This window comes from Chiroxiphia lanceolata, chromosome 2 (genome assembly GCF_009829145.1).
Source record: "Chiroxiphia lanceolata isolate bChiLan1 chromosome 2, bChiLan1.pri, whole genome shotgun sequence".
Classification (NCBI taxonomy): Eukaryota; Metazoa; Chordata; class Aves; order Passeriformes; family Pipridae; genus Chiroxiphia; species Chiroxiphia lanceolata.
In genome coordinates, this window is record NC_045638.1 from 6,740,141 (window position 1) to 6,757,256 (window position 17,116).

Here is a 17,116-nt window from a genome sequence, read left to right on the forward strand (position 1 = left end):
TTTTCCTAACTGCCTCTGTCTTAAAAGGACAACGACAAAATAGTCATATGGATAGACTGCCATTTCTTCTTCTCTCCTTCCCCCTCCCATTCCCATAGCTGTGTTTGCAGTCAGAAAATAATAAAGAGCATGTAGTGAGCGGGTAAGTAGAATGAGCTCAATTATTCCCTTTCTTACTATGTTTCATTTTATATGGATGTCAAAATCCTCACATAATAAGATTTTCTGACATGACAGTACTAGTCTATCACATTATTGGTTTTTTTTACAATGCAGTTTTGTGTATTCTGGACCATTAGAGTATGTATCCTGTGAAGTTTCAGCACAGGAATTCTGGAAACATTTAGCAACTATGTCCATAATGGAAAAGCATTTTGGAAATGAATAGTGGTTTTCATTTATCTGTTTTTGAATGTCCTCAGTCAGACTTGCTAATGGTTCCGTCATGGACATCTTCCTGCAAAAATGACTTCGTTATTTTCTGGCAGTTTATTCATTCAATAAATGTAACTAAGCATCTGACTGTTCAGAGATGATTGGAAGAATTCTATGGCTTTTCTCTGATATTGTGAAACAAATTATCTGAGCAGGCTATTTCTTTTACCTTAACTTGTGATTGGATAGAGTGTGTGGATCAGAGCCTGTCTGCTATATTGGGAGAATTAAATGATATAGCACTGCCATTCAAATACTAAATTTTTTAATTGGCAAAACATGTCTCATTAGGATTTTTTTAATAATACCTTTGCATGTTTGTACCAAAATAAACCTGTTCTTGCACTAGACAGTGTGTGAGGAATCCGTGTTCAATAACCACAGTATTATCTATAAGAATCTATAATAATAGGAGTCTTAACTCCAGAGATGCAAAATAGGGGCTTCTTCCCTGAGAAGCAATATCCTCTATCTTAGCAAAATATCCTGGAACAGTGAATGGGGATTTCTTACTCAGGGCAGGCAATAACTGAAATGCAGCTGACCATCCTGCACCAAATATGCAGTGCAACCAAGTGTTAAACAAATGCAAAGTCCCTTCCCCTCCTCTAATGCTGGCTCAGTAATTACTGGTGATGTCTCTGGATGTTAAAGTGGACCAGAAGTAGAATCAGGGAAGGTTTTAGCTTAGAAGCAGATTTTGAGAGAGAATGAGTGAGTGTTCACCTTTTACTCTTGGTGAGTTACGCGTTTTGTTTGTGTCTGGTGGACGTGCAAGGTGCTCTCAGTGGGCTCAGTCCCACAAAGTGCTCGACATTCCACCCCGATCCAATTAAACCCTGAAACGTACTTAATTGCAGTTCGAGTCCAGGGAGACCATTTACTTGAGTAAGCAAGCAGATAAATTAGTTCTTACATCAAGGCACAGTACTCAGCACCTCATGGCATCAATCCAGATGTTTTGTTACTGTGTTTTCACATCACTCCCCTTCAAGTCATACTCTTCTGCCAAAGCCATTAAAGAGGCCGACGTTTATTTTTGAGTCTGCAGTTTCAGCATAAGTTGCTTGCCCATGGAATTTGCCCTTTAGGAGAATTAAGAGTAGTTTAGATTTTCTCTTGAAGATCATGATTATGATATCCTATAATATCTCCAGTGTGAACTTCTTACCTTAGTTGTGAAACAGACTTTCAATAAAAACAGGTTTCAACTGTTTGTTATACATGTCCTCTTATGTATAGAGCCCATCATGGTAACAATGCCATCCCTCCATGTTCCTGCCACCTCTTATATTGTCCAAGTCTAGTGGCATTTCTCTCATCTGTTCTTGGCTGTAATGCTCAGAGGTTTCTGTCCTCTTCCTCTGAAAGTAGGATTTCTTGCCTGTTTTAATATATTTGTGAAAAGCAGAGTTTTTCTATGGATAAACATAACTAATGCCCTTCAATAGCAAGCTAATGACATCACTGTAATGTAGAAGTGCTATGAATGCAAGAGTAAATGCATTAATGAGCAATATTACCTGTCCAGACTTGCTAGTGCAGCCTCAGAGGAGGAGAAAAATATTCTATAGCCATGTAGGTGTTGTGATCACCCTGCTGAAATGGGAAAGAGACTGATGTGCAGTGGGGGGAAGTTGATACTTGTCCTTCTCACTTAATACAGTATTTTAGCACAGAGTTGAGTATAAAGTGTTCTTTCTCAAATAACAGATTACTCCTGAAGGAACAAAACCAGTAAAATCTGGTTTCCTACTGATTTTTCTTCGCTGTGCCGGCACCTCCCAAGCCTTTGTGTTCTGCCTTTCCACGGCACCCTGCAATCCCTCTCCTGTCCCAGCTCTCCTCGCCCTTCCACCCCCTCATTTCTCAGGCTCCTCTCTGACCTGCTGCCTGGGCAGAGCAGTGTGTGGGGTGATGGGCTGGACAGTCCATGTGTGCTGTTGGCCAGGCAGCTGCTGCTGGATAACAGCTGACTCCTTGCTTTCCCCTCAGTAGGGGCATTAAAGCCTGCTGCCAGTTTTCACTAGACTCGTCAGAGGTCAGTGTCTCTGCTGTCCAACCCCTCCACTACACGTGGTGGAGACTGAGCAGCAGCTTCTAAATTTTCTTGTGCGCCTTTGGATGCCTTTTTTCCCTCAGGTGACTGTAATAGTCGTGAAGTAAGACTCTGTAAATGGAGATTTACTCTAAATCAGGATAAACACTGTCATGTTTCAGCTGCATGGAGTTCTGCGAGCAGTAAATTTTCTTTAATCCTGCACATAAAAGTTGTGAAGATGGTTTTATTGCCTTCTTATTTTACTTCTTACCTCAGTTGAAAACAGACTTTCAATAAAAACAGGTTTCAACTGTTTATTATACACATCCTCATATGTATAGAGAACAGCATGGTAGCAATGCCATCAATCCATGTTATCACCACCTCTTATATTGTCCAAGTCTAGTGGGATTTCTCTCTCCTCTTCTTGGCTCAGAGGTGTCTACTCTTCCTCTGAAAGGAGAATTTCTTGCCTGCTTGCTATATACTGATATTCAGTATGGTTATCACTCTAATTCAAAGTATGTAGCACTTGACTCTTCCTTGAAATATGGTCTTATCTAGCACATGAGGGTTTTCCTACAGTTCTTTGATGAGAGCAGAAGGTAATCTTGCAATATATACCAAAATCTTACAGTGTATATTGAAACTGAAAGCTGACAAGCTCATTTGAGCTGGTTTAATGCTGCCTCTCCGGCAACAAATTCTTCTTGAAGAATTTAGTTTTTCTTACTAAGAAGGCCTTGCTGTCTGTAAATTTTTTATATGCTAAAGATGTGGCTGAAGTTGTTTTGTTTCTTGCAGCTCCCAGTGCTTGTTCTAATCTCACTCAGGTTTTGATGTCGTGAGAAAGCTACAAGCATGTGGTACATGTTTGATGCAGTAAGAAAGAGTGAAACTGTCCATGGGAAAAATACCTGTGCTGTTCTTCCTGGAAGTAGAAATTTGTAATTCTGGACTTTCAATTTACTCTCTCTCTACCCACTGTAAATTCACACTGAAAATGTTACAACCTGGAATAAGAGAGCATTGATTCCTTTTCCGGACTGGACATAGGTAATTTTCTTAAGCAGCAGTGATTGCCTTTGAGAGGAATGCATTTTGTGTGTAAGTGCCTGTCTCATTCTGCCCTAAATCCTGTGTGGCAGAGCAAAGATGAAATGAGTTTTGAGCTCAGGTAGCTGGCTGTTCACAAGCTGCAGAAATGAGGTTTTGTCTGGTTTTGTGAACTGTATTTCTCCATGGCACTTTCTTTCTGAATCTCCTCTCTCACAGGAGAGAATCTGAATACATAATCCTCTAAAATCCTGGAAAATATAGGTGGCACAAGGCTGGATATTTGCACTGTTCTCCTTAGTGAATCTAGACAGGTGGGGATTGGTCTCTTCTCCCAGGTAACAAGCAACAGGACAAGATGAAATGACCTCGAGTTGCACCAGGGGAGTTTACACTGGACATTAGGAAAAACTTCTTGACTGAAAGGTTTGTCAAGCACTGGAACAGTTCCCAGGGAAGTGATGGAGTCACCATCTCTGAAGTGTTCAGAAAACATGTGGCACTTAGGGACATGGTTTTGTGGTGGACCTTAACAGTTGGACTTGATGATCTCAGAGGTCTTTTCCGAAGTAATGATTCTATGAGTGAAGTCAAGTCATTTTACTTCATGTAAAGAGACGGGATGGGAACCAAAGGGCTGAAGTTCTCTTTGGACTTCACGTCTTGCACGCTTTCGTTGCGAGGGATTTAACATACCCTCAGGGGGCAACACACTATTCCTCCTAATTTGTAGTTTCCTTCTAGTTTATAAATCTATTTTTCATCCGCATGTACTAAAGTACATAAAAAGGGAAATGCTTTAGCGTTCCTTAATGAATGCCTTATGCACGAGTGTGAATGTGCAGATGCTGTGACGGGCACGGGAACACAGGAGCTTCTTGTCCTCTGCGTCCAGGGTGCTCCCAGCACTTCTGGCAGGACCTGCGGCAACCGAGCAAAGAGAAGGGGCTCGTGTCTGGTAAAATACGCTGTTACTTGTTGCGTAAATAAAAAATTCACGCTCGCGTTGATGAGCGGCATCACGGCCCTCGTCACGCCGCCGTCCTGCCGCGCTGCCACTGGATGGCGCTGCGGGAGCGCGGGAGCCGCCGCCCGCCGCCCTTCCCGGTGCCGCTTTTCCCGGCGATGGAATGGGAATCCTGCGGGGAATCCCGCGTGGTACCCCTGGAGTTCAGTACCTATGGACATCGGGGTTTGCTTTCTTCCTCCATGTATGCCGATTTACAGGCTGCTTGTTTGCGGTATCAAGAATTGCCTGTAATCAGTGGCATGCTGTGGCGCCGTGAAAAGGTGGTGTTTTGGTGACAAGCAGTATGTAAAAAATAGGGAATCTCATAAAGTTTAATGGGAATCTCATGGGATTAATAAGATTTAATAAGATCAGGTGCAGGGTGCTGCCCCTGTGTTGGAGCAACCCCCCAGGCTGGGGGATGAGCAGGTGGAGAGCAGCCCTGGCGAGAAGGACTTGGGGATGCTGATGGATGAGAGGCTGGACATGACCCAGCTATGTGCACTTGCAGCTCAGAATTCAACCATGTCCTGGCCTGCATAAAAAACCCATACCAGCAGGTCAAGGGAGGTGATTCTGCCCCTCTGCTCTGCTCAGGTGGACCCCACCTGGAATGCTGTGTCCAGTTCTGGGGTCCCAGCATAGGAAAGACATCATCCTGTTGGAGCGAGTCCAGAAGAGGCCACCAAGATCATCAGAGGGATGGAGCACCTCTCTTGTGAGAAAAGGTTGAGAAAATTTGGTTTGTTCAGCCTGGAAAAGAGAAGTCTTCTGGATGAACTAATTGTGGCCTTCCAGTACTTGAAAGGAGCCTACAAGAAAGATGGAGAGAGACCATTTCCAAGGGCATATAATGACAAGACAAGGGGTAATGACTTCAAACTGAAAGAGAATAGGTTTAGATTAGTTATTAGGAGGAAGTTCTTTGCTGTGCAGGGGGTGAGGCACTGGAGCAGGTTGCCCAAAGAAGGTGTGGATGCCCCATCCCTGGAAGTGTTCAAGGCCACACTGGATGGGGCTCTAAGCAACCTGGTCTAGTGGAAGGTGTCCCTGAACTAAATGATCTTTAAGATTCCTTCCAACCCAAACCATTCTGTGATTCTATGATTTTAGTGCATGTCTACACCTTTCATGGTGAAGATGACTTTAAACATTTCTGAATGGACTTTTTTTTGCTTGTGTTTTTATGGAGAAAAATCCTAGCCTGATTCTGCAGAACCCCTTTTTGACTGATTTAGGTGAAAGTATCAGCTTTTTGAGTCAGACCACGTTCTTCTAAGAGGTAAAGGCCAATGGAGATCTCGTGTTTTCAAGTCAAAGAAAAACTCTGACATCTGAACACTTGCTTTATTTTTCAACTCACACTGCTGCAAGTCAGATCTTAAGTGTTGTGCTTTGATCTTCTCATATAGCCATGTTTAAAACATTTTAATCATAAACCAGTGTTACAAGTGACAGTGATTTTGTCATCCTCGTCTATTTGCACTAAAACCCATGTTACAAGTTTAGGTTATTCATCTCTCCTCTGTTCTGGATAGAAAAGTTAAGTTTTAGAGAAGAAAAACCTTTATTTCATGGGATCTGCTTTTATGCACTGGTCACTTAAATCACTCTTTGTCTCCTGAGCTGTGGTTTGTGATCCATCTTCTTCCAGTTTGGCTCATGTGTTTGTCTTTCACTTAGTAGCCCAGCCAGCTCTCCCTCTCCAGCCCACCCCGGTGTGAGGTGATGCTGTTCCACATGGACAGTTCCGTGCCAGTTGGCTCTGACCCTCTTATTGCACCTGTGCTGATGCAGAAAGGGCTCTGATGGTTGTGGGGGGCAGCAGGCTGGGCTTGAGACCACAGCAAAGAGGGCCAGCTGGAACCTGGGCTGCCCAGAAATCGAGGAAAGTGCTTATTCCCGTCTGCTCCACGCTCGTGAGACCTAATCAAGGTACTGTGTCCCATTTTGGGTCTGCCATGCCAGGAAAGACAGAGACCAGCCAGGGTGAGTTCAGGGCAGGCCCCAGGACAGTCAGGGCTGAGGAACACTTGGGGAGCAGGGTTTTCTCAGCCCAGGAAGGGCCCTGAGTGGCCACTTGTACCCGCCCATGGGGAAGTGTTGAGACCAGGCAGCCTGGCCCTTCTCAGGGGTACATGGCAGGAGACACCAGACAACAGGAGTAAGTGGAAACAAGAGTGTCAGAGCTGGATATCAGGAAAAACTTTATTCACTGGGGCAGGCTGTGCAGGCTCTACCCTGGGAGGTTTTGAGCCCCAACTGGACACAGCCCTGGGAAGCCTTGTCTGACCTGGGGCTGACCCTGTGCTGAGCAGGTGACCACACTAGAGACCTCCCAACATGACTGACCCTGTGTTCCCATGGCTGAGGTCTTCATTTTCCTCAAGTCTGCCCATTTACTTTTTCCCATATACAAGTTACTTTTTTTCCATTTTTCATTAACCTCATTTAAGCAGCAGACTGTGTTGCTGTTCAGTTTTATGTGAACCCCACTGGAAGCTGGGAGCTGTCCTGCTGTGGAAGGGCAGTGCCAGGGAGCAACAAGGGGCCAAATTGTACAACAAGATTTTCACCAACAGAGGAATAAGGAGGGTCAGGAAAGCAGTGCTTTCAGGAGCAACTTCTATGGGAATTGAGTGCAGGTCCCTGACCAGACATGCCTCTGCTGAGTCAGGAGAGCTCCTGCTGTGTATCTGGGATTGTCATTGATCACTGCAGAGAAAGATTTGAGACTGGGAAAATGAGGAAAAACAAAGCTTCCAAAACTCTGGATATAATGAGATGTGGACTGAAGCGATTGGCTTCAATGTACCAAAGACTTCTTATATATGTATGCTTTAAATAATGAATAAAATTTCATTTATTCATGTATTTATTTTCCTCTGGCTGAAAGCACAGGGCAGGAAATTCATAAGCCAATTATTTACTTAATCATGTTGTCTCAAAGGATAAAACTGAAAAATTAATTCAGAATTTTTAATTTACTATTTTATCCCATTTTGAAACTATATTTGTCTTTCTTTTTACCTGTGTATCTTAATGATATTTTTCAAACATTTTAAGATTATAGATGAAATCCTGAAACCCTTGAAGAAACAATAATTTTACTGTCGGCTCAATGGAGTCTTTTTCTACCCTGTAACAGTAGGAGGGATCCTGGTTTGACTTTGATCAGTGCTCTGTTACACAAATAGGCTAATAAGTATTTAGATTGGAAGTTTAAATGCTTAGTAGAATGGCTTCATCACATCAGTAATAAATAAGTCTTGCTGTCTTTGTTGTAGTGGATTTCACCCCGGTTCAGTTTAAGACTCCACCACCTCCAGAACCAGAAAAACCTGTTCCCCCTTATAATGGATTTGGTTCCGAAGAGGATTCTCTGAACTCCTGCAAGAAGCTGCTTCCCCAGGCTCCCCTAAAAGATTACAGGAAATTCCTGGTTAAAGACAGGTATTTTGTGTGAAAAATAATTTCAACTTTTTAAATTGTGTATTTTTGTGAAGGAGATAAATGCTATGTAGGGATGTAATTTTTTTTCAGCAAAATATGCAACTCATCAGGCTTTTAAGGGACAAGTGCAGGAGGACTGGGTTAGCGATGTGGTACTTCAATTTTCTGCAAACTCTGCAAAATTTCTCTTTGGAGAAGGCAAATATTCTGACCTTCTCATCCCCTACCTTCTTTCCTCTGCTGTCGTCAGAGGGGGTTTGATGGAGGTCTTAGTCCAGGTATTAATCAAGAATTTTGTGTGATCCAACAGTCCAACACAGATTTGGTTTTGTGTTTGACTTTCTGATACTTTTTTTGGCTGCTGAATTTACTGTAGCACTTTTAATGGTGTAACCCTTTACTTTTCATTATGAAATGGTTTGTCAGGCAGTGGTTGTTGAAGCCTAACAAAAAGAGCAAAGTCTTGTGCTAAAGATTCACCTGTAGAACCCCTATAAAAGGGGAAAGCTGTTAGAAAAAGGCTTGGGAATATATTCATACAGGTGCTGCAAATTATTTAAAACCCAGTCACTTAACAAATATCCAACTGGTGAGATCATCTGATGGACCTGAATTTGTGGAGATAATCCTGGTATGACGTGCTATTCAGAATTTGATTTGAAAATATACATACCTAAAAGCGTTCTAAATGTTTTCTAAATTTTCTGGAAAGAAACTTGGAGCTTGATTTGCAACTGAATTTGAATACAAATTCATTCCAGACTTGTGGCAGAGAAATAATTTTCCCCTGAAAACTATTCCTTTCTATCTGGCTGACTCCAGCTGGTTCTGTTAATTTAAGCTGAAAATGGTTTTTGACGAAGTAGTGAATCTTATGTCATTTCCCTTCTAGGTCCAGGAATAACACAATTAATGTATGTTACAAAACTCGAGAGAAGGCATCTCTTAGGGGTGAAAACTTTTCACATGCTCTGTTTTTGACTTCTTAGCTCTTCCTTTGCCTGTTTCAGATATGGCATGGAAAGTAACACACTGCGCTTCGGTGCAAAATTCATCACAGAAGATCCTATTGACAAGGATCGGAAATTCATTGTTTCCTTCTTCCTGAGTGACGACACCATCTCAGTTTTTGAATATACAGAGCGAAACACAGGTGAGATGTAGTAGTGCCTCCAGTCAGTCCCAGCTTCCCTGCTCATTTGGTTAGATCTTCCAGTAAACACTGTGGCCAGACTCAGCAGAAGCAGGGATGTGGATTTTTAAATGCAATGGGAATTACATCAGCAGGTCTATTGCATTGTCTTGCATAGCTGTATGTCATAGTAATTCATGTTCTTCCTCACTCAGAACTACACTGTTCATTGCATGACAGTACTTCACAGTAGCCCTTGGGAACTGCAAGTTTAATGCATTAGAACTTTTATTACTTTTTAATTTGAAAATCTGGCCTTTATACACTTGCTTTTGTTGTGGATAACACACAGGAATTGTATTGTAACGGATGATAAATAGGGACAGGAAATATAAGACATCAAGAATGAAAGACTAAATCCTTTGTTTTGCAAAATCATGTTATGAAACTTCTACAGCATCCATTGTATAGAAGAAGCTCATGAAAGCCAAACAGCTGTGATACTTTTTAACATACTTTATCATTAATCATGGAGTGTTGAGCATGTAAAGAGTGAGGATTGCCCTGTGCTAGAGTCTGTATGTGTGTGTGTGTATAATACTGAACTGAATCCCAAGAGCCAGACTGCCAGTGTTTAAGTGACAAATGCTTTGTTACTTCTCAGTTGCTTGATCCTGTTGCTGGAGCATGGTTGCCAAATGTTGTCATGGTTAAATTCTTTAGACCACTGTGGTCTGCTGTAGGCTGCCTCCAACTGAGAATATGAAAGGTTTTGTGATTTTCAAGCATCTTTTTATTTCCTTGAAGTGTCTTGTGCACGGATGGAAGGACACATAACATGGAAGTCATTCTGTAACTCAGAGAGAGAGGGAAGCTTTGGCTAAGCATGACCCTGTTGGAGAGATTGGTGTGTTCCTGAGGAGCCCACAAAACTTGTGCAGCAGCAGTTTCAGAGCAGTTAACATCCAGAAGGGCTCTGGCACTTCTTAACATGTGGTATTGGAGGAGTGACTGTTAAAAGTTACTGTTGTCCTCTGATAAACCCACAGAGAGAAAAAAAAATCAGAAAATCACATTCTCTCAAAGACAAGGGAAAAAGAGTGATAGAAGGTTTCCTCAGTTACCATATTAGGCTCTTGTGGAACTGCCTGAATTGCCCTATATCAGCTTCTTGGCACGGAGCACCTGTGTGGTACTTCAGGCACTGCTGCAACGGTGACCACATCACTGTGCTCAGTACTGCCCTGTTCTCACTGTCACAGCAAGGACTGGCCCAGGGAGGACTGTCCCCTCCCCTTTGCTTCAGGCTCTGGTGCCAGCAGTTGACTTTCTGAGCTCCCCTTATCCTGCTTGCAGTTAAGGACTGAGTATTCCTGATACCTTACAGTTCAGCCTTTGCTGAAAATGACTTCTGATGTTAATATGTTTCAGAGCTATGAACATCACATCCATAAAAAATGAAGGTGTGATGAATATCTAGAGCCTTCTGTATTCCTAGAGAACATTTCTTGTGCCAGTGGCCCTACTAAGTAATTTTGAGTGCCCTCATAAGAGTGGGATTTTTGGGAATGTCTGGGTCTTTTCAATCCAAAAAACCTCTGATTGCATCTCTGCTTGTATCCAACTATATTATGAATGCATATATAGGAGCATCACCTCCAACTAAATCACAAGCAGTTCTCTGAGAAGTGTTTTGAAAATGTGTAGAGTACCTGCCTGGGACTTCATTGAGCATTCCCAGTTTTTCCTGCTTCACTACAACATCAAGATTTAGCACTTCTTATGGCAGCAGTGTCCTGTCATCATTATTTTACTTGTTTCCTGCCATCGAGTGGCCTGTAATTTATGCAACTTCTTTTGTTGCATACACATACACATACACTTATTTATATATTGTGCAATGCTACATTGAAGAGACAGGACAAGGAGTAGGGATGGGGTAGAGAAGGTACAGCAGCAGTTGGAAAGGGGCCTGGGACTGCGGAAGTTTCTTTTTTCCCACTTTTCTTCTTTTCTTTCTTCTTCCTTTCTCTTCTGTCACTATCCCTCCTTCATTTTAGTCATGTCTGAAAGAGAAGTGAATGAGTTTCTTCAATGTTAAGAATGACAAGGGTTTGCAGAAGTGACATAAGAGTGGCTAAGGAAAAGGAGTAAGGCATGGAAAATAACCTGACCATCCCTTCTGTGCACAGGTCCAGAGGTTTTGCCTTTTTATTTACACGAACTGGTACGAACTGGCAAATAAAGCTTCAGATCTCAATCCTAAAATGGAAGTAATAAGTTACTCTTAGTTATCTAAGTTTAGCAACCTGAAGGTTGCAGAGAAGTACCTCACACTATTAGTTACACTGTGAAGCTCTATGAAATCCACAGGGCTGGACACCTTGAAGCGCTTCTTGAGATGGGGGTCAAAGCATGAGAACTTTGGCTCCCCATGCAGAGGATCACATCCCCTTTTTTTGCTCAATGTAAGACCCAGCCAACAGCTGTACAAACACCTGCAAACTCTGATCTGATCTTAATGGAAGAGAGTCTTTCGTTGCAGTGTTTATTTTGTGCTTTGAGCCTGGCTCTTGTAGATTTCCATCAGAACTCCTTATCAGGTTTCAGTGCAAAATCTCTAACTTAATGAGATATTTTCAGTCATTTTTCTTTATACCACTTGTAGTGTACTAACTTATAACATTTAGAAAACAATTATGGGACAGAAGTATTAAGATAAGTTTCCAGTTAAAGTGCACAATTGCAAGGAAATAGAAAGGTGAGAGTGAAGTTCCAATCTTACAGAGAAATCTTAAATATTAAAAACAATTGCCAGGATTATATAACCTAAAATTTTGTATTTGTTGTAATAGCTGGGTGAAAAGGAATGTTAAGATTAGAGTCACTTTAGTGATTAGAATTGTTTTTTGGTTCCAGCTAGATCTGACCACTACCATAGTGTATTTTTTTCTCTTTTGCTTTTGTGGTGCTAATAAAGCAGTTAAGACAGACATTTGCTCCAAACTCTGGTTTGAAAAGTAGTTTGGGTTTCACATTCATTTGTACCTATAAAAGGCACTTTATTAGCACTCTTCATCAGCCTTTTATTGGACTTGCATCACTACTTGATATGAAGGTGTCATTAAATGTTACTGAAGTGTGCTTTTGGCTGTTGGCTTGGAAGCTCAAATATCAACAGGAAACAAACCTCAGAGTTGTTGTGGGGCACATATCCCAGTGAAACCAAACGTGTGACAGAATGTTTTCTAGAAATCTTGGTACATGCAGAGCAATCTCGTGGTGCACCAGAAGATAATACCGGAAAGTGAAATGTTGCTGTTAGTATCTTACCTACCCTTGAGTGCCACGTGGGGTTTCTAGTGACACAAATAAAATCATTGTAGTGTTTAAAGAAATCATGTGACATACCCACCTCACGAAGGAAAGAGCAGATCACAATTAAATTGCATTGGCAGAACAGTGTGTGGAAGACAAAGACATGTCACTCCTGTGTTTTTAAAAAATTCAAAAGCCCTTAAAAAAAAGTTAAAATCCACAATCTTCGGACAGTGCTCTCTGAAATTGTGGGTTTTTTTCCCTTTTCTTGGTTTTAACACTTTAGGGATAATTGCCTGCATCTCACTTTTTGCATCTTGTGTTTCTCAAGGGTCAGTTCCAAGGCTGTCAACAGGGTTGTGGGAAAGATTTGGAGAGGCACATTTCTGTCCCATTTTAAAGAAAACAAAAACGGGGAAGGTGTTTGGCAGGCATTCAAATGAGACATGTCACAGAATATGCACAATGTAACTGTTGCTGTGGACACTGGCACAGACAGTCCTTTTAGCAAGGAGAGGGAGGGGAACAGAGAGAGTGTTATGAGACAAGAAACTGAAGCACAAAAACTGGTGTTTAAATAAAAATCATCTGTTTTGGGGTGTCTTTTGGTTGTTGCTTTGGTGCTTTTCTTGTGTGTTTTTTGTTTGGTTGGTTTTTGTAAGTAAATCCACAATTAATTATTTTAAATTCTCTTCCCACAGGGATACCTGGTGGGAGGTTCTTGGAAAGAGGTCGCATTAAGAAGCCTGGGCAGGAACTCTTTAAGAGTGAGCTATCTGAATACTACAAGGCTCATGATCTGTTTGTTGGAGCCAGAGTTTGTTTCCATGGCCACAGCTTTCTTTTGGTGGATGCTGATGAGTACACGTTCAGCTACATGGAGAAGAATGCAAATGAGGTGAAGCAGGCTCTTGTTGCTTTCTGTTATCTTCAAGGACTGTGGTTTAGCTATACATTTTTCTGAATTATTTGTACCCAGTTTCCTCACCCAAAGTTCACAGCCCAGTGCTCTCTGCCTAGCAATGGTTTTAGGAGATGCCAGCCAAGGAGTGCATGCAAGTCTGGCCACTCCTTACTGTCCATTCCCCTCTCTCAGAATCCACTCATGTTCTATTAGGGGTTGTTAGAAGGTATATCCCTGCCTATTCCTTCTGAGGCTGTTCATGGACCTCTTGTCCCTGAGTTGATGTAACCCTGGTTGAATCTGCAGATACTGTGTAGCTTCCACAACTTGCTGTGGTAGCAAGTTGAAAAGTTCACTGCCTGTGATGAAAAACAAATATCTGATAAAAGAAGTATTTTTTTATCTGTTTTAAAGCAACCTCCCACTAGTTTCAATGCCAGTTCTGGAGTGTGGTGAAGAACCCTATTCACCTTATGCACCACCTTCATAATTTTGTAAATCTATGACATCCTTCCCACTCAACCTGATCCTGTCCAGTTGAAGACTCTCACCCTTTTTAGTCTGTACTTGCAAAGTAACTGTGAGATGTGGAGACTGGAGCAGTACACAGTACTCAAGATGTGAGCACATCCAATTTAGTCTTACTGATGAGACTGTTTTATTTCTTGATTTGATTTTTTGGATTCATACTTATTTTTCTGCTGAAACATTTCCCTTGTAATATTAGAAATTCATGTCACGGTCAGGAATTCAGACTTACAGTGTGTACTGAGTTTGGTGTTGTCTTCAGAGGAGAGAGCAAAAATAAATTGAAAGCTGAGGTGCTTCTGCTGATGTATACTTTATCAGAATGGTGCAATTTCTTTGTAAATTAATGGGGATTAGCACCACCTGCCTTCCCTGGAATAACGAGGAATATCTGCAAAGTGCTTGTGGATGTAAAATACTAAGGCTGCTAAATGCTTTAAGCAGTAAAATAGAAAGCTCTATACATGATGTGTCCTTACTGCTGGACAGTTTCTCCTTTTACTAGAATCAAAACCAAAGATATCCTCCAAAACACAGCACATCATTAGATTAGTAAATGTTCCTTGGAACCGTTGTTTGTATTGATTATCTTGGATCCAACAAATAAGGTCTTAGTTTTCCAGACTGAATGATTGGACATTAACAAAATAAAACCTGAAAAACAGGAAGAGGCAACATTGAAAATACTTCATTAAAGTGAATTTTGAAACATTCTTTGCACAATTAAGATTTTAAAGGAGCTGATAGAAAAAAAGGTTTATTCTCCCAGTGACAGCTTCTTCATTCACATCCTTTGACTAGAGCTCCAGAAGTAAGGACACACCTTGTTTGCCTCAGTTCATCAGGGGGTCACATGCTCAAATCATAATAACTTCAGCAGTTATAAGAGAACAACAGAGCTGGATGATAATTTAAAGAAGGGGGAGCAATTTCAAGATCACTGTTTTTCAGTTGTTTCTGAAATTTGAAAATAAATAATTTTCCTTCTGAATAGACAGAGGTTTTCTTTCAGCAGGACACATCAGTATGATTTCTGAAAACTGGTGAAAGAAATCCATACGGAATGTTTTTCTTCTAGAAATGACCATTTTGACCACAGTTCCATAGGCATATGGTAATTTAGATGAAATTTTGGTTGGTAATCGTAGTGCAGGTGAATATTGAAAATTTGTTTGACACCATATTCTGAAAGTTTCAATTTTCTGTTTCAAAATTGTACTTGTTGTATTGTTTTTAAGTTATAAGTAGAGAAAAATCACCGAGTCGTATCATTTTGACTACTCCCTGTACTGAAAGTAACTTTAAAGGTCTAACTCAAAACTTTTCAGCACTTCTTTTCCAATATGAGGGAAAACATATTTCTTTGGAAAGTGCCAATTTGCTTGCAAAACAGACCCTGTGTGTTGTGCACAGTCCTACTGGTATTATCCAGGTTTTTGAAGGACTGTTTCAATTAAGGAATCACTGTGCCTCCTTGGCAGGGAATTCAGCATCTCTGAAACTGTCTCAATTGTTCTAACTTTGCTGCCTACTGCAGCACAAACATGGAAGTGGATTTTACTTCCATTGAATCCAGCATGATGACCTCTGACTTGGGCAAGACTATCAAACAAAACTAGAGTGTGACTACATGCTGACATGTCAGCAATTACATGAGAAGAGGGAAAGTGGGTAAAGTTATTGCCATGCTACTCAGATACTCAGTATCTATGTAGGTGTTTGGAATATGTGGTTTAGAAAAAAAGATGTAAAACCAGCTATTTTGATAACGTGGAGAAGACAGAACGGTTTAAATACTCTGCTCACTCAGTCCTTCTGCTCAGTCTTTTCTCACTGCCTGTTCCTTGCTTTGTTTGAGAGGAGACTGGAAATGTTGCTGTCTCTAAAACTCTTTGATTGCTGGTCCAGCTGTTCCACACCACTGCCTTGCACGGCGCCTACCAAGGCTGCACCTTGAGTTTTGGCATGGGCAGAAATTGTCTTCTCTGAATCTGAGAAAAACCTGCAACCACTGATGTATTGATTAACCTTGGATCAATTTGTACTGCTCTGGCAGTGTCATAGGGACTTTAAATACTCTTTTCTAGATTGCTTTGGACTGACACAAAGCTGTAGACACACTTCAGCATAATTGGGAGCGAGGCACAATTCCTGTGTCCTGGCCCTTAGTGTGACTCATACCAAATTTCAAATAATTGCTAGTTAAAACAACATTGCTTTCTGGAATAAATGGGAGAAAACTATTCTCAGACAATTCATTCTGCCTTTAAGGTAAGTAGAGCATGACAGATATAAGGACATCTCAGATAATCATACTTGAACTCAACCCCAATTTAATGACTAAATACTTATATATTTTATGTTAAAAATGAATTTAGCAAATAAACCCTTGTTAGAGCACTAATGCAGCAACATGAATATAGGTTGAAAGCCATACTGCTTCAGTTCTGTTTAATCTGAGTTCAAATTTATTTTAATGGCCTATTTAGGAGGAAATAAGTATTTAAGCATTCTTATACACAACAGGAAAAATTGGTTCCTAAGAAATTTCCAATCTGCTAATTGTGAGTGTTTAAGACAATGTGGTCCCATATGAATGAGACTAGCTGTTGGAACATTTCATTGGAGCCAATGGTGAAAAGATTAACTAATCTTTTAATAATGAGATTTATTATTTGAGAATCCAGTGAGGTGCACTAACATAAAATGAGGACCAAGTTATTAGAACTGTACTTTAAACGTTTCGACTTCTGCTTTAACAATGCAATGTTTGAAGCAAAAGTGGATGTCCTTTTATGTAGCTGGGATAAACTTTCTGAGAGTGCATGATCTGATGATTTTTGTTTGATTGTTTATGTTCTTGGTAGGAAGCAATTTTTTTTTCACTAACAAGCTTCCCTCCAAACTTAACTCAGTGCTGATTTATGCATTTGAAGTGAGAAAAGGAAGAAACTAATAATACTCAGCAGTTCAGTATTGCCCTACATCTTGACAACGTGCCTGGTTGGTTGCAGAATGCTTGTCATAGAATGGCTTGGGTTGGAAGGGACCTTAAAGATCAATTCATTCCAACACCCTTGCCATGGGTGGGGGCACCTTCCACTAGACCAGGTTGCTCAGATCTCCATCCAACCTGGCCTGAAACACTTCCAGGGATGGGGCAGCCATAACCTCTCTGGGCAACCTGTGCCAGGGCCTTGCTGCCCTCACAGTAAAGAATTTTTTCCTAATATCTAATCT

At 41.1% G+C, this 17,116-nt stretch overlaps 1 protein-coding gene across 1 annotated transcript in view; it reads left to right on the forward strand.

Annotated features, from left to right (window-relative positions):
* The window catches only part of EFHC2 (EF-hand domain containing 2), a 60,388-nt gene that overhangs the window by 27,901 nt on the left and 15,371 nt on the right, over positions 1-17,116 (forward strand). Inside the window, exons 8-10 of the mRNA XM_032680586.1 lie at positions 7,829-7,994; positions 9,005-9,147; positions 13,146-13,342. Of these exons, the coding sequence (XP_032536477.1) occupies positions 7,829-7,994; positions 9,005-9,147; positions 13,146-13,342 (506 nt within the window). The remainder of the gene's footprint in view (positions 1-7,828; positions 7,995-9,004; positions 9,148-13,145; positions 13,343-17,116) is intronic.